The following is a 20,397-nucleotide window of genomic DNA, read 5'->3' as shown; positions in this document are numbered from 1 at the left end:
GCGAGGCAGCGAAGGCACGCGCTGCTTTGCTAGGCGCCGAAGGCACGCAGCGCTTCCTTCGTTTGCGAGGCAGCGAAGAGATGGAGCGCTTTGCTTGTTGGCCAGGCAGCGAACAGGCGCCGTGCTTTGCTTTCTGCCACTCAGCGAATAGACGCAGCGCTCTGCTTTTTGGCGAGGCACTGAACAGATGCAGCGTTTAGTTTGCGAGGCGGCCAAGAGACGCGGCGCTTTGCATGCTGGCGAGGCGGCGAGCAGATCGAGTGCTTTGCTTGTTGGTGAGGCAGCGAAGAGATTCAGCAGTCTCCTTGTTTGTGACACAGTCAACATGCACAGTGGTTAGCTCTTGTGCGAGGCAGCGAATGACCGCCGAGCAAATCGCTTTGTGCGTTCGCCGCCTCGCTGCCTAGCAAAGCGTCGTCTCCCTTGGGCGCCTAGCAAAGCTGCGCGTGCTGTCGCCGTCAAGCAAAGCGCCGTGTTCCTTGGGCGCCTAGCAAAGAAGTGCCTGCGTTCGGCGCCTCGCCGCATCGCAGCCTAGCAAAGCGCTGCGTGCCTTCGGCGGCTGGCAAAGCCGTGCGTGCCTTCGCCGCCTCACACACCGCGGCGTGCCTTCGCCGCCTGGCAGAGCAGCGCGTGCCTTCGCCGCCTCGCCGCCTGAGAAAGCGCTGCGTGCCTTCTCGCCCTCGCCGCCTAGCAAAGCTCCGCGTGCCGTCGCCGCCTAGCAAAGCGCCGTGTTCCTTCGGCGCCTAGCAAAGCAGCGCGTGCCTTCGCCGCCTCGCCGCCTAAGAAAGCGCTGCGTGCCTTCTCGCCCTCGCCGCCTAGCAAAGCTCCGCGTGCCGTCGCCGCCTAGCAAAGCGCCGTGTTCCTTCGGCGCCTAGCAAAGCAGCGCGTGCCTTCGCCGCCTCGCCGCCTAAGAAAGCGCTGCGTGCCTTCTCGCCCTCGCCGCCTAGCAAAGCTCCGCGTGCCGTCGCCGCCTAGCAAAGCGCCGTGTTCCTGCGGCGCCAGGCAAAGCAGCGCGTGCCTTCGCCGCCTCGCCGCCTAAGAAAGCGCTGCGTGCCTTTCGCCCTCGCCGCCCAACAAAGCGCCCTGTCCCTTCACCGCCTCCCCAATCGCTTCGGCCCTTCGCCGCCTCGCCGCCCAGCAAAGCGCTGCTTGCCTTCGCCGCCTCACACACCGCTGCGTCCCTTTGCCGCCTCGCCGCTTAGCAAACGCCGTAGTAGCGCCGAAGGCACACGGCGCTTTTGTAGGCGCCGAAGGCACGTGGCGCCTTGCTAAGCACCGAGGCAGCGAAGGCACGCAGCGATCTGATCGTGGTGGACGGGCTCGGGTGCCTTGCTAGGCGGCGAGGCGGCGAAGGCACGCAGCGCTTTGCCAGGCGCCCAAGGACGCAGCGCTCTAGGAGGCGGCGAGGGCACGCAGTGCTTTGCCAGGCGCCGAAGGCACGCAGCGCTTTGCCAGGCGCCCAAGGACGCAGCGCTCTAGGAGGCGGCGAGGGCGCACAGTGCTTTGCTAGGCGGCGAGCGGACGTGGAGCTTTGCTAGGCAGCGAAGGCTGAGGACGCTTTGCTAGGCGCTTTGCTAGGCGGCGAAGGCACGAAGCGATTGGGGAGGCGGCGAAGGCACACGGCGCTTTGCTAGGCGGCGAGGGCGAGAAGGCACGCAGCGCTTTCTTAGGCGGCGAGGCAGCGAAGGCACGCGCTGCTTTGCTAGGCGCCGAAGGCACGCAGCGCTTCCTTCGTTTGCGAGGCAGCGAAGAGATGGAGCGCTTTGCTTGTTGGCCAGGCAGCGAACAGGCGCCGTGCTTTGCTTTCTGCCACTCAGCGAATACACGCAGCGCTCTGCTTTTTGGCGAGGCACTGAACAGATGCAGCGTTTAGTTTGCGAGGCGGCCAAGAGACGCGGCGCTTTGCATGCTGGCGAGGCGGCGAGCAGATCGAGTGCTTTGCTTGTTGGTGAGGCAGCGAAGAGATTCAGCAGTCTCCTTGTTTGTGACACAGTCAACATGCACAGTGGTTAGCTCTTGTGCGAGGCAGCGAATGACCGCCGAGCAAATCGCTTTGTGCGTTCGCCGCCTCGCTGCCTAGCAAAGCGTCGTCTGCCTTGGGCGCCTAGCAAAGCTGCGCGTGCTGTCGCCGTCAAGCAAAGCGCCGTGTTCCTTGGGCGCCTAGCAAAGAAGTGCCTGCGTTCGGCGCCTCGCCGCATCGCAGCCTAGCAAAGCGCTGCGTTTCTTCGCCGCCTGGCAGAGCAGCGCGTGCCTTCGCCGCCTCGCCGCCTAAGAAAGCGCTGCGTGCCTTTCGCCCTCGCCGCCCAACAAAGCGCCCTGTCCCTTCACCGCCTCCCCAATCGCTTCGGCCCTTCGCCGCCTCGCCGCCCAGCAAAGCGCTGCTTGCCTTCGCCGCCTCACACACCGCTGCGTCCCTTTGCCGCCTCGCCGCTTAGCAAACGCCGTAGTAGCGCCGAAGGCACACGGCGCTTTTGTAGGCGCCGAAGGCACGTGGCGCCTTGCTAAGCACCGAGGCAGCGAAGGCACGCAGCGATCTGATCGTGGTGGACGGGCTCGGGCGCCTTGCTAGGCGGCGAGGCGGCGAAGGCACGCAGCGCTTTGCCAGGCGCCCAAGGACGCAGCGCTGTGCGAGGCGGCGAGGGCACGCAGTGCTTTGCCAGGCGCCGAAGGCACGCAGCGCTTTGCCAGGCGCCCAAGGACGCAGCGCTGTGCGAGGCGGCGAGGGCACGCAGTGCTTTGCCAGGCGCCGAAGGCACGCAGCGCTTTGCCAGGCGCCCAAGTACGCAGCGCTCTAGGAGGCGGCGAGGGCGCACAGTGCTTTGCTAGGCGGCGAGCGGACGTGGAGCTTTGCTAGGCAGCGAAGGCTGAGGACGCTTTGCTAGGCGCTTTGCTAGGCGGCGAAGGCACGAAGCGATTGGGGAGGCGGCGAAGGCACACGGCGCTTTGCTAGGCGGCGAGGGCGAGAAGGCACGCAGCGCTTTCTTAGGCGGCGAGGCAGCGAAGGCACGCGCTGCTTTGCTAGGCGCCGAAGGCACGCAGCGCTTCCTTCGTTTGCGAGGCAGCGAAGAGATGGAGCGCTTTGCTTGTTGGCCAGGCAGCGAACAGGCGCCGTGCTTTGCTTTCTGCCACTCAGCGAATAGACGCAGCGCTCTGCTTTTTGGCGAGGCACTGAACAGATGCAGCGTTTAGTTTGCGAGGCGGCCAAGAGACGCGGCGCTTTGCATGCTGGCGAGGCGGCGAGCAGATCGAGTGCTTTGCTTGTTGGTGAGGCAGCGAAGAGATTCAGCAGTCTCCTTGTTTGTGACACAGTCAACATGCACAGTGGTTAGCTCTTGTGCGAGGCAGCGAATGACCGCCGAGCAAATCGCTTTGTGCGTTTGCCGCCTCGCTGCCTAGCAAAGCGTCGTCTCCCTTGGGCGCCTAGCAAAGCTGCGCGTGCTGTCGCCGTCAAGCAAAGCGCCGTGTTCCTTGGGCACCTAGCAAAGAAGTGCCTGCGTTCGGCGCCTCGCCGCATCGCAGCCTAGCAAAGCGCGGCGTGCCTTCGGCGGCTGGCAAAGCCGTGCGTGCCTTCGCCGCCTCACACACCGCGGCGTGCCTTCGCCGCCTGGCAGAGCAGCGCGTGCCTTCGCCGCCTCGCCGCCTGAGAAAGCGCTGCGTGCCTTCTCGCCCTCGCCGCCTAGCAAAGCGCCGTGTCCCTTCACCGCCTCGCCGCCTAGCAAAGCTCCGCGTGCCGTCGCCGCCTAGCAAAGCGCCGTGTTCCTTCGGCGCCTAGCAAAGCAGCGCGTGCCTTCGCCGCCTCGCCGCCTGAGAAAGCGCTTCGTGCCTTCTCGCCCTCGCCGCCTAGCAAAGCGCCGTGTCCCTTCACCACCTCGCCGCCTAGCAAAGCTCCGCGTCCCGTCGCCGCCTAGCAAAGCGCCGTGTTCCTTCGGCGCCTAGCAAAGCAGCGAGGGCCTTCGCCGCCTCGCCGCCTAAGAAAGCGCTGCGTCCCTTTTCGCCCTCGCCGCCCAACAAAGCGCCGTGTCCCTTCACCGCCTCCCCAATCGCTTCGTGCCTTCGGCGCCTAGCAAAGCGCTGCTTGCCTTCGCCGCCTCACACACCGCTGCGTCCCTTCGCCGCCTCGCCGCTTAGCAAACGCCGTAGTAGCGCCGAAGGCACACGGCGCTTTTGTAGGCGCCGAAGGCACGTGGCGCTTTGCTAAGCACCGAGGCAGCGAAGGCACGCAGCGATCTGATCGTGGTGGACGGGCTCGGGCGCCTTGCTAGGCGGCGAGGCGGCGAAGGCACGCAGCGCTTTGCCAGGCGCCCAAGGACGCAGCGCTCTAGGAGGCGGCGAGGGCACACAGTGCTTTGCTAGGCGGCGAGCGGACGTGGAGCTTTGCTAGGCAGCGAAGGCTGAGGACGCTTTGCTAGGCGCTTTGCTAGGCGGCGAAGGCACGAAGCGATTGGGGAGGCGGCGAAGGCACACGGCGCTTTGCTAGGTGCCGAAGGCACGCAGCGCTTCCTTCGTTTGCGAGGCAGCGAAGAGATGGAGCGCTTTTCTTGTTGGCCAGGCAGCGAACAGGCGCCGTGCTTTGCTTTTTCTGCCAGTCAGCGAATACACGCAGCGGTCTGCTTGTTGGCGAGGCAGCGAAGAGATGCAGCAGTCTCCTTGTTTGTGACACAGCCAACATGCACAGTGGTTGCTCATTGTGCGAGGCAGCGAAGAGATGCAGCACCTTGCTTGTGCACCAGGTGGTGCAGTGGCATCGCGGATGGCTTTTTGGCGTGGAGGCGAAGCGAGGCAGCACTTTGCTAGTTGGCGAGGCAGCGCAGAGACGCAGCAGTCTGCTTGTTTCTGAGACAGCCAACATGCCCAGTGGTTAGCTCTTGTGCGAGGCAGCGAATGACCGCCGAGCAAATCGCTTTGTGCGTTCGCCGCCTCGCTGCCTAGCAAAGCGTCGTCTCCCTTGGGCGCCTAGCAAAGCTGCGCGTGCCGCCGCCGTCAAGCAAAGCGCCGTGTTCCTTGGGCGCCTAGCAAAGCGCCGTGTTCCTGCGGAGCCAGGCAAAGCAGCGCGTGCCTTCGCCGCCTCGCCACCGAAGAAAGCGCTGCGTCCCTTTCGCCCTCGCCGCCCAACAAAGCGCCGTGTCTGTGGAGGAAAAAGGATGAGCAGGGAGGCACTGCGGGGCGGAACATGGGAAGGTTGTAACGGGCGGAGCACTGCTGCCGGAGAAGAAGGCGGGGCTTTACAGCATTATAATAGAGTAGGACACGCTTCATTAAACGCCATTTTGCCACTCCTCATATTGGTGTCTGTGTGGTGATGGTCCGGGGCCTGGGGAGAAGGCCCCGTGCCTCCTCGGTAAGAACGAGAACGGTAACAAGTGGTGACCCCGACGTGATACCGAGGAGGCGGCTCGGCCGGCGTAGGCACCGGGAGCGTGAGGAAGGGATCCGGATCCGGAACTATGGAGGCCATATGTAAGGTAGTAATGGCCTGCTCCAAGGAATGGCGGGCGCCGCTGAAGGCGAGCGCGATACGAGCGTGTGTAGAGAGGCTCGTAAAGGAGGGAGCGATTACTTCTCCTATGGAGATTCTGTGGGAGGAACTGTGGCTGCAATGCACAGCAGCGCTGGCGGAGTTCCCGATGAACGGGGGATCCGCGAGGGAGTTAAAGGTGTGGGGGCTGATAAGAATGCTCCTGCAGAGCGCGAGGGAGGCCCCGGCGAAAGAACGGGAGAGTGGGGGCGGGGAGGTTCCAGTGATCCTACCAGTGGAATCCCAGGAGCCGCCTCCGGTGTATCCCTGGCAAGATCTCGCACAAGACAGAGAGGGATGGGGGGTCGACGGGACCGAACCCGAGGATTGCGTGCCTGGCGCAGTTTTGAGGAAGACGCTTAGTGAGGAAGATAGGACCCTGCTGCCGTGGGCCCCGGCAGAGGAGGGTGCTGTAGGTGGGGAGAGTCAGGCAGTGCAGCGAGGGAGGAAGGGTAACGGCCAATCAGAGCGGAGAGACCAGAGTTCGACCTTGAAAGGAGGGAGGAAGGTTCGGGTGAGATTGCCGGTTAAGGAGGAGAGCGGAGAAGATAGCAGCGACGAGGAAGGCGGGGGCTTGCGAGAAGTTACGCGCAGGCTGCGGGGGTGTGCAATAGGAGAGACACAGCCGAAAGGGAAGCCGAAGGGCGGAGAAGAAGTAACAACATCCCCGGTCGACACCCTATTGCGTGCATTAGAGGAAATAAGGCGGGAGGTCATGGCCACAACAGAGGCTTCGCGGGCCGTGTATGAAGAACTCGGGAAGCTAGTAAAGGTAGAGCCACCCTGGACAAAGATAAAACAGACACACGCAGAGAGCTTCACTGAATTCTGTGACAGGCTCCAGCGGGCCATTGCAGAGTCAGACTTGCCCCCTGAGGCCCAGGGTCCGGTCATGACGGAGTGCCTCTGGCAGCAGAGTGACGCCATGACGCAGGACATCCTGAAAACGATCCCTAAAGGAGCACCACTTTCGGTTGTCATCCGCACGGTACTGCAAAAACAGAATCAGGGAACAGCAGCAGCGCAGGCTCTTGTCACGGCGGTGGACCAGATGAGAAAGGGACCACAGCGTTGCTTCTCTTGTGGATATCACAGGGAAGAGGGTATGCTGCGGTAAAACGGGAGGAGCAGATAAGATGGGTTCCAATGAAATGCATAAAACCTGACCTAAATGCACGTACGGGAGGGTCTGGGGTGTAACTAATCATTCTTGGTGAGATTCCATCCTGAACAGGGCGACGCCAGACGGGATGCTGCTGCATGGCTGCATTGATGTTTATCGCCGGCTTCATGATTCCGGGGACCGCAGAGTCATACTGGAGGAGATGAGCACAGGCGCACAGAGCAGCTCACTACTGCATCCCGTTCAACCCCGAGGCGGGGCCGACAGAGACTTTCCTGACGGGGAACAAGTCAACACAGGGGCGTGGATCTTGTCATGGTTTGATTAGAAATGGCTTATAACACTAGGCTTGATAGCACTCACAGTAGTAATAGCGATATGCTGCGGCTTGCTAATTCTGAATTATTGCTTACGGCATGTACGGCTTAACTGCTTGATAGACATGAGCATAGAGTATATCAATTAATAGTACAGGAAAAAGAGGTTCTAGAAAGGGGGGGAGATGTGGTGGATCTTGGGAAACTGCATAGACAAGATATTTGCATGAGAAGCGGTAGACTAGGCGTAGCGGAAGATCACGCGGTGTGACGCGCAGCCTAGGGGTGGAAACGAAGTGCACCTGTATGTAAGCTTGCACGCAGCCCACAATAAACGCCATTAGACGAATGGCTAACTAACCTGTTTGGCAATCTACCACAGTGGCTAATAGGACTGCTCGCTGAAGGCTTGCGCATTGTGCTAATCCTCATAATTATAGGCTTATGCTTGTGTGTAATACTGAGCTGCGTTAAGAAAGCCTTGCTGAAAGTAGCGGGCCAAGTCTGGATTGCTCGACAACAAGAAGGAGAACTTCTGGAGGAATGGCTGGGCTTTGGAGGGGGGGAATATAGTCTGTTGGAAATGAGCAATCCCGCCTATGCCTTTAAGGTTTTCCCTGAACGACGAAGACAAGGACATCGCCTGCGTTAAGATTCGGAAGAAGGGGAGGCAGCACACAGCTCCGCTCACGAAGCTACTAATGCAAGGAACCACCCGATGGTGGTCCCGTCGAGACACGCCGCACTTCCGCGTGTTTTGTTGCGTCCCGCTCGATATAACGAAACAACGTTGATGGGAGAGGGGGAGATGTGGAGGAAAAAGGATGAGCAGGGAGGCACTGCGGGGCGGAACATGGGAAGGTTGTAACGGGCGGAGCACTGCTGCCGGAGAAGAAGGCGGGGCTTTACAGCATTATAATAGAGTAGGACACGCTTCATTAAACGCCATTTTGCCACTCCTCATATTGGTGTCTGTGTGGTGATGGTCCGGGGCCTGGGGAGAAGGCCCCGTGCCTCCTCGGTAAGAACGAGAACGGTAACACGTGTCCCTTCACCGCCTCCCCAATCGCTTCGGCCCTTCGCCGCCTCGCCGCCCAGCAAAGCGCTGCTTGCCTTCGCCGCCTCACACACCGCTGCGTCCCTTCGCCGCCTCGCCGCTTAGCAAACGCCGTAGTAGCGCCGAAGGCACACGGCACTTTTGTAGGCGCCGAAGGCACGTGGCGCTTTGCTAAGCACCGAGGCAGCGAAGGCACGCAGCGATCTGATCGTGGTGGACGGGCTAGGGCGCCTTGCTAGGCGGCGAGGCGGCGAAGGCACGCAGCGCTTTGCCAGGCGCCGAAGGCACGCAGCGCTCTAGGAGGCGGCGAGGGCACGCAGTGCTTTGCTAGGCGGCGAGCGGACGTGGAGCTTTGCTAGGCAGCGAAGGCTGAGGACGCTTTGCTAGGCGCTTTGCTAGGCGGCGAAGGCACGAAGCGATTGGGGAGGCGGCGAAGGCACACGGCGCTTTGCTAGGCGGCGAGGGCGAGAAGGCACGCAGCGCTTTCTTAGGCGGCGAGGCAGCGAAGGCACGCGCTGCTTTGCTAGGCGCCCAAGGCACGCAGCGCTTCCTTCGTTTGCGAGGCAGCGAAGAGATGGAGCGCTTTGCTTGTTGGCCAGGCAGCGAACAGGCGCCGTGCTTTGCTTTCTGCCACTCAGCGAATACACGCAGCGCTCTGCTTTTTGGCGAGGCACTGAACAGATGCAGCGTTTAGTTTGCGAGGCGGCCAAGAGACGCGGCGCTTTGCATGCTGGCGAGGCGGCGAGCAGATCGAGTGCTTTGCTTGTTGGTGAGGCAGCGAAGAGATTCAGCAGTCTCCTTGTTTGTGACACAGTCAACATGCACAGTGGTTAGCTCTTGTGCGAGGCAGCGAATGACCGCCGAGCAAATCGCTTTGTGCGTTCGCCGCCTCGCTGCCTAGCAAAGCGTCGTCTGCCTTGGGCGCCTAGCAAAGCAGCGCGTGCCTTCGCCGCCTCGCCGCCTGAGAAAGCGCTGCGTGCCTTCTCGCCCTCGCCGCCTAGCAAAGCGCCGTGTCCCTTCACCGCCTCGCCGCCTAGCAAAGCTCCGCCTGCCGTCGCCGCCTAGCAAAGCGCCGTGTTCCTTCGGCGCCAGGCAAAGCAGCGCGTGCCTTCGCCGCCTCGCCGCCTAAGAAAGCGCTGCGTCCCTTTCGCCCTCGCCGCCCAACAAAGCGCCCTGTCCCTTCACCGCCTCCCCAATCGCTTCGGCCCTTCGCCGCCTCGCCGCCCAGCAAAGCACTGCTTGCCTTCGCCGCCTCACACACCGCTGCGTCCCTTCGCCGCCTCGCCGCTTAGCAAACGCCGTAGTAGCGCCGAAGGCACACGGCGCTTTTGTAGGCGCCGAAGGCACGTGGCGCTTTGCTAAGCACCGAGGCAGCGAAGGCACGCAGCGATCTGATCGTGGTGGACGGGCTAGGGCGCCTTGCTAGGCGGCGAGGCGGCGAAGGCACGCAGCGCTTTGCCAGGAGCCCAAGGACGCAGCGCTGTGCGAGGCGGCGAGGGCACGCAGTGCTTTGCCAGGCGCCGAAGGCACGCAGCGCTCTAGGAGGCGGCGAGGGCACACAGTGCTTTGCTAGGCGGCGAGCGGATGTGGAGCTTTGCTAGGCAGCGAAGGCTGAGGACGCTTTGCTAGGCGCTTTGCTAGGCGGCGAAGGCACGAAGCGATTGGGGAGGCGGCGAAGGCACACGGCGCTTTGCTAGGCGGCGAGGGCGAGAAGGCACGCAGCGCTTTCTTAGGCGGCGAGGCAGCGAAGGCACGCGCTGCTTTGCTAGGCGCCGAAGGCACGCAGCGCTTCCTTCGTTTGCGAGGCAGCGAAGAGATGGAGCGCTTTGCTTGTTGGCCAGGCAGCGAACAGGCGCCATGCTTTGCTTTCTGCCACTCAGCGAATACACGCAGCGCTCTGCTTTTTGGCGAGGCACTGAACAGATGCAGCGTTTAGTTTGCGAGGCGCCCAAGAGACGCGGCGCTTTGCATGCTGGCGAGGCGGCGAGCAGATCGAGTGCTTTGCTTGTTGGTGAGGCAGCGAAGAGATGCAGCGGTTTGCTTGTTGGCGAGGCAGCGAAGAGATTCAGCAGTCTCCTTGATTGTGCCACAGCCAACATGCACAGTGGTTGCTCATTGTGCGAGGCAGCGAAGAGATGCAGCACCTTGCTTGTGCACCAGGTGGTGCAGTGGCATGGCGGATGGCTTTTTGGCGTGGAGGCGAAGCGAGGCAGCACTTTGCTAGTTGGCGAGGCAGCGCAGAGACGCAGCAGTCTGCTTGTTTGTGAGACAGCCAACATGCACAGTGGTTAGCTCTTGTGCGAGGCAGCGAATGACCGCCGAGCAAATCGCTTTGTGCGTTCGCCGCCTCGCTGCCTAGCAAAGCGTCGTCTCCCTTGGGCGCCTAGCAAAGCTGCGCGTGCCGTCGCCGTCAAGCAAAGCGCCGTGTTCCTTGGGCGCCTAGCAAAGAACTGCCTGCGTTCGGCGCCTCGCCGCATCGCAGCCTAGCAAAGCGCTGCGTGCCTTCGGCGGCTGGCAAAGCCGTGCGTGCCTTCGCCGCCTCACACAGCGCGGCGTGCCTTCGCCGCCTGGCAGAGCAGCGCGTGCCTTCGCCGCCTCGCCGCCTGAGAAAGCGCTGCGTGCCTTCTCGCCCTCGCCGCCTAGCAAAGCGCCGTGTTCCTTCGGCGCCTAGCAAAGCAGCGCGTGCCTTCGCCGCCTTACCGCCTAAGAAAGCGCTGCGTCCCTTTCGCCCTCGCCGCCCAACAAAGCGCCGTGTCCCTTCACCGCCTCCCCAATCGCTTCGGCCCTTCGCCGCCTCGCCGCCCAGCAAAGCGCTGCTTGCCTTCGCCGCCTCACACACCGCTGCGTCCCTTCGCCGCCTCGCCGCTTAGCAAACGCCGTAGTAGCGCCGAAGGCACACGGCGCTTTTGTAGGCGCCGAAGGCACGTGGCGCTTTGCTAAGCACCGAGGCAGCGAAGGCACGCAGCGATCTGATCGTGGTGGACGGGCTAGGGCGCCTTGCTAGGCGGCGAGGCGGCGAAGGCACGCAGCGCTTTGCCAGGCGCCCAAGGACGCAACGCTTTGCCAGGCACCGAAGGCACGCAGCGCTCTAGGAGGCGGCGAGGGCACACAGTGCTTTGCTGGGCGGCGAGCGGACGTGGAGCTTTGCTAGGCAGCGAAGGCTGAGGACGCTTTGCTAGGCGCTTTGCTAGGCGGCGAAGGCACGAAGCGATTGGGGAGGCGGCGAAGGCACACGGCGCTTTGCTAGGCGGCGAGGGCGAGAAGGCACGCAGCGCTTTCTTAGGCGGCGAGGCAGCGAAGGCACGCGCTGCTTTGCTAGGCGCCGAAGGCACGCAGCGCTTCCTTCGTTTGCGAGGCAGCGAAGAGATGGAGCGCTTTGCTTGTTGGCCAGGCAGTGAACAGGCGCCGTGCTTTGCTTTCTGCCACTCAGCGAATACACGCAGCGCTCTGCTTTTTGGCGAGGCACTGAACAGATGCAGCGTTTAGTTTGCGAGGCGCCCAAGAGACGCGGCGCTTTGCATGCTGGCGAGGCGGCGAGCAGATCGAGTGGTTTGCTTGTTGCCGAGGCAGCGAAGAGATTCAGCAGTCTCCTTGATTGTGACACAGCCAACATGCACAGTGGTTGCTCATTGTGCGAGGCAGCGAAGAGATGCAGCACTTTGCTTGTGCACCAGGTGGCGCAGTGGCATGGCGGATGGCTTTTTGGCGTGGAGGCGAAGCGAGGCAGCACTTTGCTAGTTGGCGAGGCAGCGCAGAGACGCAGCAGTCTGCTTGTTTGTGAGACAGCCAACATGCACAGTGGTTAGCTCTTGTGCGAGGCAGCGAATGACCGCCGAGCAAATCGCTTTGTGCGTTCGCCGCCTCGCTGCCTAGCAAAGCGTCGTCTGCCTTGGGCGCCTAGCAAAGCTGCGCGTGCCGTCGCCGTCAAGCAAAGCGCCGTGTTCCTTGGGCGCCTAGCAAAGAAGTGCCTGCGTTCGGCGCCTCGCCGCATCGCAGCCTAGCAAAGCGCTGCGTGCCTTCGCGGCCTCACACACCGCGGCGTGCCTTCGCCGCCTGGCAGAGCAGCGCGTGCCTTCGCCGCCTCGCCGCCTGAGAAAGCGCTGCGTGCCTTCTCGCCCTCGCCGCCTAGCAAAGCGCCGTGTCCCTTCACCGCCTCGCCGCCTAGCAAAGCTCCGCGTCCCGTCGCCGCCTAGCAAAGCGCCGTGTTCCTTCGGCGCCAGGCAAAGCAGCGCGTGCCTTCGCCGCCTCGCCGCCTAAGAAAGCGCTGCGTCCCTTTCGCCCTCGCCGCCCAACAAAGCGCCCTGTCCCTTCACCGCCTCCCCAATCGCTTCGGCCCTTCGCCGCCTCGCCGCCCAGCAAAGCGCTGCTTGCCTTCGCCGCCTCACACACCGCTGCGTCCCTTCGCCGCCTCGCCGCTTAGCAAACGCCGTAGTAGCGCCGAAGGCACACGGCGCTTTTGTAGGCGCCGAAGGCACGTGGCGCTTTGCTAAGCACCGAGGCAGCGAAGGCACGCAGCGATCTGATCGTGGTGGACGGGCTAGGGCGCCTTGCTAGGCGGCGAGGCGGCGAAGGCACGCAGCGCTTTGCCAGGCGCCCAAGGACGCAGCGCTGTGCGAGGCGGCGAGGGCACGCAGCGCTTTGCTAGGCGGTGAGCGGACGTGGAGCTTTGCTAGGCAGCGAAGGCTGAGGACGCTTTGCTAGGCGCTTTGCTAGGCGGCGAAGGCACGAAGCGATTGGGGAGGCGGCGAAGGCACACGGCGCTTTGCTAGGCGCCGAAGGCACGCAGCGCTTCCTTTGTTTGTGAGGCAGCGAAGAGATGGAGCGCTTTGCTTGTTGGCCAGGCAGCGAACAGGCGCCGTGCTTTGCTTTCTGCCAGTCAGCCAATACACGCAGCGCTCTGCTTGTTGGCGAGGCAGCGCAGAGACGCAGCAGTCTGCTTGTTTGTGAGACAGCCAACATGCACAGTGGTTAGCTCTTGTGCGAGGCAGCGAATGACCGCCGAGCAAATCGCTTTGTGCGTTCGCCGCCTCGCTGCCTAGCAAAGCGTCGTCTGCCTTGGGCGCCTAGCAAAGCTGCGCGTGCCGTCGCCGTCAAGCAAAGCGCCGTGTTCCTTGGGCGCCTAGCAAAGAACTGCCTGCGTTCGGCGCCTCGCCGCATCGCAGCCTAGCAAAGCGCTGCGTGCCTTCGGCGGCTGGCAAAGCGCTGCGTGCCTTCGCCGCCTCACACACCGCGGCGTGCCTTCGCCGCCTGGCAGAGCAGCGCGTGCCTTCGCCGCCTTGCCGCCTGAGAAAGCGCTGCGTGCCTTCTCGCCCTCGCCGCCTAGCAAAGCGCCGTGTCCCTTCACCGCCTCGCCGCCTAGCAAAGCTCCGCGTGCCGTCGCCGCCTAGCAAAGCGCCGTGTTCCTTCGGCGCCTAGCAAAGCAGCGCGTGCCTTCGCCGCCTCGCCACCGAAGAAAGCGCTGCGTCCCTTTCGCCCTCGCCGCCCAACAAAGCGCCGTGTCCCTTCACCGCCTCCCCAATCGCTTCGGCCCTTCACCGCCCAGCAAAGCGCTGCTTGCCTTCGCCGCCTCACACACCGCTGCGTCCCTTCGCCGCCTCGCCGCTTAGCAAACGCCGTAGTAGCGCCGAAGGCACACGGCGCTTTTGTAGGCGCCGAAGGCACGTGGCGCTTTGCTAAGCACCGAGGCAGCGAAGGCACGCAGCGATCTGATCGTGGTGGACGGGCTCGGGTGCCTTGCTAGGCGGCGAGGCGGCGAAGGCACGCAGCGCTTTGCCAGGCGCCCAAGGACGCAGCGCTGTGCGAGGCGGCGAGGGCACGCAGTGCTTTGCTAGGCGGCGAGCGGACGTGGAGCTTTGCTAGGCAGCGAAGGCTGAGGACGCTTTGCTAGGCGCTTTGCTAGGCGGCGAAGGCACGAAGCGATTGGGGAGGCGGCGAAGGCACACGGCGCTTTGCTAGGTGCCGAAGGCACGCAGCGCTTCCTTTGTTTGTGAGGCAGCGAAGAGATGGAGCGCTTTGCTTGTTGGCCAGGCAGCGAACAGGCGCCGTGCTTTGCTATTTCTGCCAGTCAGCGAATACACGCAGCGGTCTGCTTGTTGGCGAGGCAGCGAAGAGATTCAGCAGTCTCCTTGTTTGTGCCACAGCCAACATGCACAGTGGTTGCTCATTGTGCGAGGCAGCGAAGAGATGCAGCACCTTGCTTGTGCACCAGGTGGTGCAGTGGCATCGCGGATGGCTTTTTGGCGTGGAGGCGAAGCGAGGCAGCACTTTGCTAGTTGGCGAGGCAGCGCAGAGACGCAGCAGTCTGCTTGTTTCTGAGACAGCCAACATGCCCAGTGGTTAGCTCTTGTGCGAGGCAGCGAATGACCGCCGAGCAAATCGCTTTGTGCGTTCGCCGCCTCGCTGCCTAGCAAAGCGTCGTCTGCCTTGGGCGCCTAGCAAAGCTGCGCGTGCCGTCGCCGTCAAGCAAAGCGCCGCGTTCTTTGGGCGCCTAGCAAAGAAGTGCCTGCGCTCGGCGCCTCGCCGCATCGCAGCCTAGCAAAGCGCTGCGTGCCTTCGGCGCCTGGCAAAGCAGTGCGTGCCTTCGCCGCCTCACACACCGCGGCGTGCCTTCGCCGCCTGGCAGAGCAGCGCGTGCCTTCTCGCCCTCGCCGCCTAGCAAAGCGCCGTGTCCCTTCACCGCCTCGCCGCCTAGCAAAGCTCCGCGTGCTGTCGCCGCCTAGCAAAGCGCCGTGTTCCTTCGGCGCCTAGCAAAGCAGCACGTGCCGTTGCCGCCTCGCCGCCTAAGAGAGCGCTGCGTCCCTTTTCTCCCTCGCCGAACAAAAAAGCGCCATGTCCCTTCACCACCTCCCCGATCGCTTCGTCCCTTCTCCACCTCGCCGCCTAGCAAAGCGCTACTTGCCTTTGCCGCCTCACACACCGCTGCGTCCCTTCGCCGCCTCGCCGCTTAGCAAACGCCGTAGTAGCGCCGAAGGCACACGGCGCTTTTGTAGGCGCCGAATGCACGTGGCGCTTTGCTAAGCACCGAGGCAGCGAAGGCACGCAGCGATTTGATCGTGGTCGACGGGCTAGGGCGCCTTGCTAGGCGGCGAGGCAGCAAAGGCACGCAGCGTTTTGCCAGGCGCCCAAGGACGCAGCGCTGTGCGAGGTGGTAAGGGTACGCAGTGCTTTGCCAGGCGTCCAAGGCACGCAGCGCTTTGCCAGGCACTGAAGGCACGCAGCGCTCTAGGAGGCGGCGAGGGCACACAGTGCTTTGCTAGGCGGCGAGCGGACGTGGAGCTTTGCTAGGCAGCCAAGGCTGAGGATGCTTTGCTTGGCGCTTTGCTAGGCGGCGAAGGCACGAAGCGATTTGGGAGGCGGCGAAGGGACAGGGCATTTTGCTAGGCGGCGAGGGCGAGAAGGCACGCAGCGCTTTCTTAGGCAGCGAGGCAGCGAAGGCACGTGCTGCTTTGCTAGGCGCCCAAGGCACGCAGCGCTTCCTTCGTTTGCGAGGCAGCGAAGAGATGGAGCGCTTTGCTTGTTGGCCAGGCAGCGAAGAGGTGCCGTGCTTTGCTTTTTCTGCCAGTCAGCGAATAGACGCAGCGCTCTGCTTTTTGGCGAGGCACTGAACAGATGCAGCGTTTAGTTTGCGAGGCGCCCAAGAGACGCGGCGCTTTGCATGCTGGTGAGGCGGCGAGCAGATCGAGTGCTTTGCTTGCTGGTGAGGCAGTGAAGAGATGCAGCGGTTTGCTTGTTGGCGAGGCAGCGAAGAGACGCAGCAGTCTCCTTGTTTGTGACACAGCCAACATGCACAGTGGTTCGTTCTTCTGTGAGGCAGCGAATCACCGCCTAGCAAATGGCTTTATGCGTTCGCCGCCTCGCTGCCAAGCAAAGCGTCGTCTGCCTTGGGCACCTAGCAAGCTGCGCGTGCCGTCGCCGTCAAGCAAAGCGCCGTGTTCCTTCGGCACCTAGCAAAGAACTGCCTGCGTTCGGCGAATCACCGCATCAATGTCTAGCAAAGCGCTGCGTGCCTTCGGCGGCTGGCAAAGCAGTGCGTGCCTTCGCCGCCTAGCAAAGCGCTGCTTGCCTTCGCCGCCTCACACCCCGCTGCGTCCCTTCACCGCCTCGCCGCTTAGCAAACGCCGTAGGAGCGCCAAAGGCACACGGCGCTTTTGTAGGCGCCGAAGGCACGTGGCGCCTTGCTAAGCACCGAGGCAGCGAAGGCACGCAGCCATTTGATCGTGGTCGATGGGCTCGGGCGCCTTGCTAGGCAGCGAGGCGGCGAAGGCACGCAGCGCTTTGCCAGGCGCCCAAGGCACGCAGCGCTCTAGGAGGCGGCGAGGGCACACAGTGCTTTGCTAGGCGGCGAGCAGACGTGGAGCTTTGCTAGGCAGCGAAGGCTGAGGACGCTTTGCTAGGCGCTTTGCTAGGCGGCGAAGGCACGAAGCGATTTGGGAGGCGGCGAAGGCACACGGCGCTTTGCTAGGCGGCGAGGGCGAGAAGGCACGCAGCGCTTTCCTAGGCGGCGAGGCAGCGAAGGCACACAGTGCTTTGCCAGGCGCCGAAGGCACGCAGCGCTTCCTTAGTTTGAGAGGCAGCGAAGAGACGCAGCAGGCTGCTTGTTTGTGAGACAGCCAACATGCCCAGTGATTGCTCATTGTGCGAGGCAGCGAAGAGATGCAGCACTTTGCTTGTGCACCAGGTGGCGCAGTGGCATGGCGGATGGCTTTTTCGCCTGGAGGCGAAGCGAGGCAGCACTTTGCTAGTTGGCAAGGCAGCGAAGAGACGCAGCAGGCTGCTTGTTTGTGAGACAGCCAACATGCACGGTGGTTAGCTATTGTGTGAGGCAGCAAATGACCGCCGAGCAAATCGCTTTGTGCGTTCGCCGCCTCGCTGCCTAGCAAAGCGTCGTCTCCCTTGGGCGCCTAGCAAAGCTGCGCGTGCCGTCGCCGTCAAGCAAAGCGCCGTGTTCCTTGGGCACCTAGCAAAGAAGTGCCTGCCTTCAGCGCCTCGCCGTACCGCAGCCTAGCAAAGCGCTGCGTGCCTTCGGCGCCTGGCAAAGCAGCGCGTGCCTTCGCCACCTCGCCGCCTAAGAAAGCGCTGCGTGCCTTCTCGCCCTCGCCGCTTAGCAAAGCTTCGCGTCCCGTCGCCGCCTAGCAAAGCGCCGTGTTCTTTCGGCGCTTAGCAAAGCGCCGTGTTCCTTCGGCACCTAGCAAAGCAGCGCGTGCCTTCGCCGCCTCGCCACCTAAGAAAGCGCTGCGTCCCTTTCGCCCTCGCCGCCCAACAAAGCGCCGTGTCCCTTCACCGCCTCCCCAATCGCTTCGGCCCTTCGCCGCCTCGCCGCCCAGCAAAGCGCTGCTTGCCTTCGCCGCCTCACACACCGCTGCGTCCCTTCGCCGCCTCGCCGCTTAGCAAACGCCGTAGTAGCGCCGAAGGCACACGGCGCTTTTGTAGGCGCCGAAGGCACGTGGCGCTTTGCTAAGCACCGAGGCAGCGAAGGCACGCAGCGATCTGATCGTGGTGGACGGGCTAGGGCGCCTTGCTAGGCGGCGAGGCGGCGAAGGCACGCAGCGCTTTGCCAGGCGCCCAAGGCACGCAGCGCTCTAGGAGGCGGCGAGGGCACACAGTGCTTTGCTAGGCGGCGAGCAGACGTGGAGCTTTGCTAGGCAGCGAAGGCTGAGGACGCTTTGCTAGGCGCTTTGCTAGGCGGCGAAGGCACGAAGCGATTTGGGAGGCGGCGAAGGCACACGGCGCTTTGCTAGGCGGCGAGGGCGAGAAGGCACGCAGCGCTTTCCTAGGCGGCGAGGCGGCGAAGGCACGCAGCGCTTTGCCAGGCGCCCAAGGACGCAGCGCTGTGCGAGGCGGCGAGGGCACGCAGTGCTTTGCTAGGCGCCGAAGGCACTCAGCGCTTTGCCAGGCGCCCAAGGCACGCAGCGCTCTAGGAGGCGGCGAGGGCACACAGTGCTTTGCTAGGTGGCGAGCGGACGTGGAGCTTTGCTAGGCAGCCAAGGCTGAGGACGCTTTGCTAGGCGCTTTGCTAGGCGGCGAAGGCACGAAGCGATTTGGGAGGCGGCGAATGCACGAAGCGATTTGGCAGGCGGCGAAGGCACACGGCGCTTTGCTAGGCGGCGAGGGCGAGAAGGCACGCAGCGCTTTCCTAGGCGCCCAAGGATGCAGCGCTGTGCGAGGCGGCGAGGGCACGCAGTGCTTTGCTAGGCGCCGAAGGCACTCAGCGCTTTGCCAGGCGCCGAAGCCACGCAGCGCTCTAGGAGGCGGCGAGGGCACACAGTGCTTTGCTAGGCGGCGAGCGGACGTGGAGCTTTGCTAGGCAGCGAAGGCTGAGGACGCTTTGCTAGGCGCTTTGCTAGGCGGCGAAGGCACGAAGCGATTGGGGAGGCGGCGAAGGCACACGGTGCTTTGCTAGGCGGCGAGGGCGAGAAGGCACGCAGCGCTTTCTTAGGCGCCGAGGTGGCGAAGGCACACAGTGCTTTGCCAGGCGCCGAAGGCACGCAGCGCTTCCTTAGTTTGAGAGGCAGCGAAGAGACGCAGCAGGCTGCTTGTTTGTGAGACAGCCAACATGCCCAGTGGTTGCTCATTGTGCGAGGCAGCGAAGAGATGCAGCACTTGGCTTGTGCACCAGGTGGCGCAGTGGCATGGCGGATGGCTTTTTGGCGTGGAGGCGAAGCAAGGCAGCACTTTGCTAGTTGGCGAGGCAGCACAGAGACGCAGCAGTCTGCTTGTTTGTGAGACAGCCAACATGCCCAGTGGTTAGCTCTTGTGCGAGGCAGCGAATGACCGCCGAGCAAATCGCTTTGTGCGTTTGCCGCCTCGCTGCCTAGCAAAGCGTCGTCTCCCTTGGGCGCCTAGCAAAGCTGCGCGTGCCGTCGCCGTCAAGCAAAGCGCCGTGTTCCTTGGGCGCCTAGCAAGGAACTGCCTGCGTTCAGCGCCTCGCCGCATCGCAGCCTAGCAAAGCGCTGCGTGCCTTCGGCGGCTGGCAAAGCAGTGCGTGCCTTCGCCGCCTCACACACCGCGGCGTGCCTTCGGCGGCTGGCAAAGCAGTGCGTGCCTTCGCCGCCTCACACACCGCGGCGTGCCTTCAGCGCCTGGCAAAACAGCGCGTGCCTTCGCCGCCTCGCCGCCTAAGAAAGCGCTGCGTGCCTTCTCGCCCTCGCCGCCTAGCAAAGCGCCGTGTCCCTTCACCGCCTCGCCGCCTAGCAAAGCTCCGCGTGCCGTCGCCGCCTAGCAAAGCGCCGTGTTCCTTCGGCGCCTAGCAAAGCAGCGCATGCCTTCGCCGCCTCGCCGCCTAAGAAAGCGCTGCGTGCCTTTCGCCCTCGCCGCCCAACAAAGCGCCGTGTCCCTTCACCGCCTCCCCAATCGCTTCGGCCCTTCGCCGCCTCGCCGCCTAGCAAAGCGCTGCTTGCCTTCGCCGCCTCACACACCGCTGCGTCCCTTCGCCGCCTCGCCGCTTAGCAAACGCCGTAGTAGCGCCGAAGGCAGATGGCGCTTTTGTAGGCACCGAAGGCACGTGGCGCTTTGCTAAGCACCGAGGCAGCGAAGGCACGCAGCGATTTGATCGTGGTCGACGGGCTTGGACGCCTTGCTAGGCGGCAAGGCGGTGAAGGCACGAAGCGCTTTGCCAGGCGCCCAAGGACGCAGCGCTCTGTGAGGCGGCGAGGGCACGCAGTGCTTTACCAGGCGCCGAAGGCACTCAGCGCTTTGCCAGGCGCCGAAGGCACGCAGCGCTCTAGGAGGCGGCAAGGGCACACAGTGTTTTGCTAGGCGGCGAGCGGACATGGAGCTTTGCTAGGCAGCAAAGGCTGAGGACGCTTTGCTAGGCGAGGGCGAGAAGGCACGCAGCGCTTTCCTAGGCGGCGAGGTGGCGAAGGCACGCGCTGCTTTGCTAGGCGCCGAAGGCACGCAGTGCTTCCTTCGTTTGCGAGGCAGCGAAGAGATGGAGCGGTTTGCTTGTTGGCCAGGCAGCGAACAGGCGCCGTGCTTTGCTTTCTGCCACTCAGCGAATACACGCAGCGCTCTGCTTTTTGGCGAGGCAGTGAACAGATGCAGCGTTTAGTTTGTGAGGCGGTGAAGAGACGCGGCGCTTTGCATGCTGGCGAGGCGGCGAGCAGATCGAGTGGTTTGCTTGTTGGTGAGGCAGCGAAGAGATGCAGCTTTGCTAGGCGCTTTGCTAGGCGGCGAAGGCACAAAGCGATTTGGGAGGCGGCGAAGGGACACGGCGCTTTGCTAGTCGGCGAGGGCGAGGCGGCGAGGGCGAGAAGGCACGCAGCGCTTTCTTAGGCGGCGAGGCGGCGAAGGCACGCGCTGCTTTGCTAGGCGCTGAAGGCACGCAGCGCTTCCTTCGTTTGCGAGGCAGCGAAGAGATGGAGCGCTTTGCTTGTTGGCCAGGCAGCGA

The 20,397-nt window shown here is 63.4% G+C and overlaps 1 protein-coding gene across 1 annotated transcript; it reads left to right on the top strand.

The window, feature by feature from the left end:
* The first annotated feature begins 5,668 nt into the window (after window positions 1-5,668).
* LOC136994896 (uncharacterized) lies at window positions 5,669-7,918 on the top strand. Its single transcript, XM_067314302.1, has 2 exons — window positions 5,669-6,618; window positions 6,750-7,918. The coding sequence occupies exons 1-2, from the start codon at window positions 5,673-5,675 to the stop codon at window positions 6,842-6,844; spliced, it is 1,041 nt and encodes a 346-aa protein (XP_067170403.1). The 5' UTR covers window positions 5,669-5,672; the 3' UTR covers window positions 6,845-7,918.
* Window positions 7,919-20,397: the final 12,479 nt, after the last annotated feature.

This window comes from Apteryx mantelli, chromosome 34 (assembly GCF_036417845.1).
Source record: "Apteryx mantelli isolate bAptMan1 chromosome 34, bAptMan1.hap1, whole genome shotgun sequence".
Taxonomy (NCBI): domain Eukaryota; kingdom Metazoa; phylum Chordata; class Aves; order Apterygiformes; family Apterygidae; genus Apteryx; species Apteryx mantelli.
This window is presented reverse-complemented; position numbering and strand designations above follow the sequence as displayed.

What these genes read in the sequence shown, in the direction of transcription:
- LOC136994896 (XM_067314302.1), top strand. Translation starts at nt 5,673, where the DNA reads ATGCTCCTGCAGAGCGCGAGGGAGGCCCCGGCGAAAGAACGGGAGAGT. An exon ending in TGGATATCACAGGGAAGAGG is followed by an intron (nt 6,619 to 6,749) that starts GTATGCTGCGGT and finishes CATCCTGAACAG; the next exon opens with GGCGACGCCAGACGGGATGC.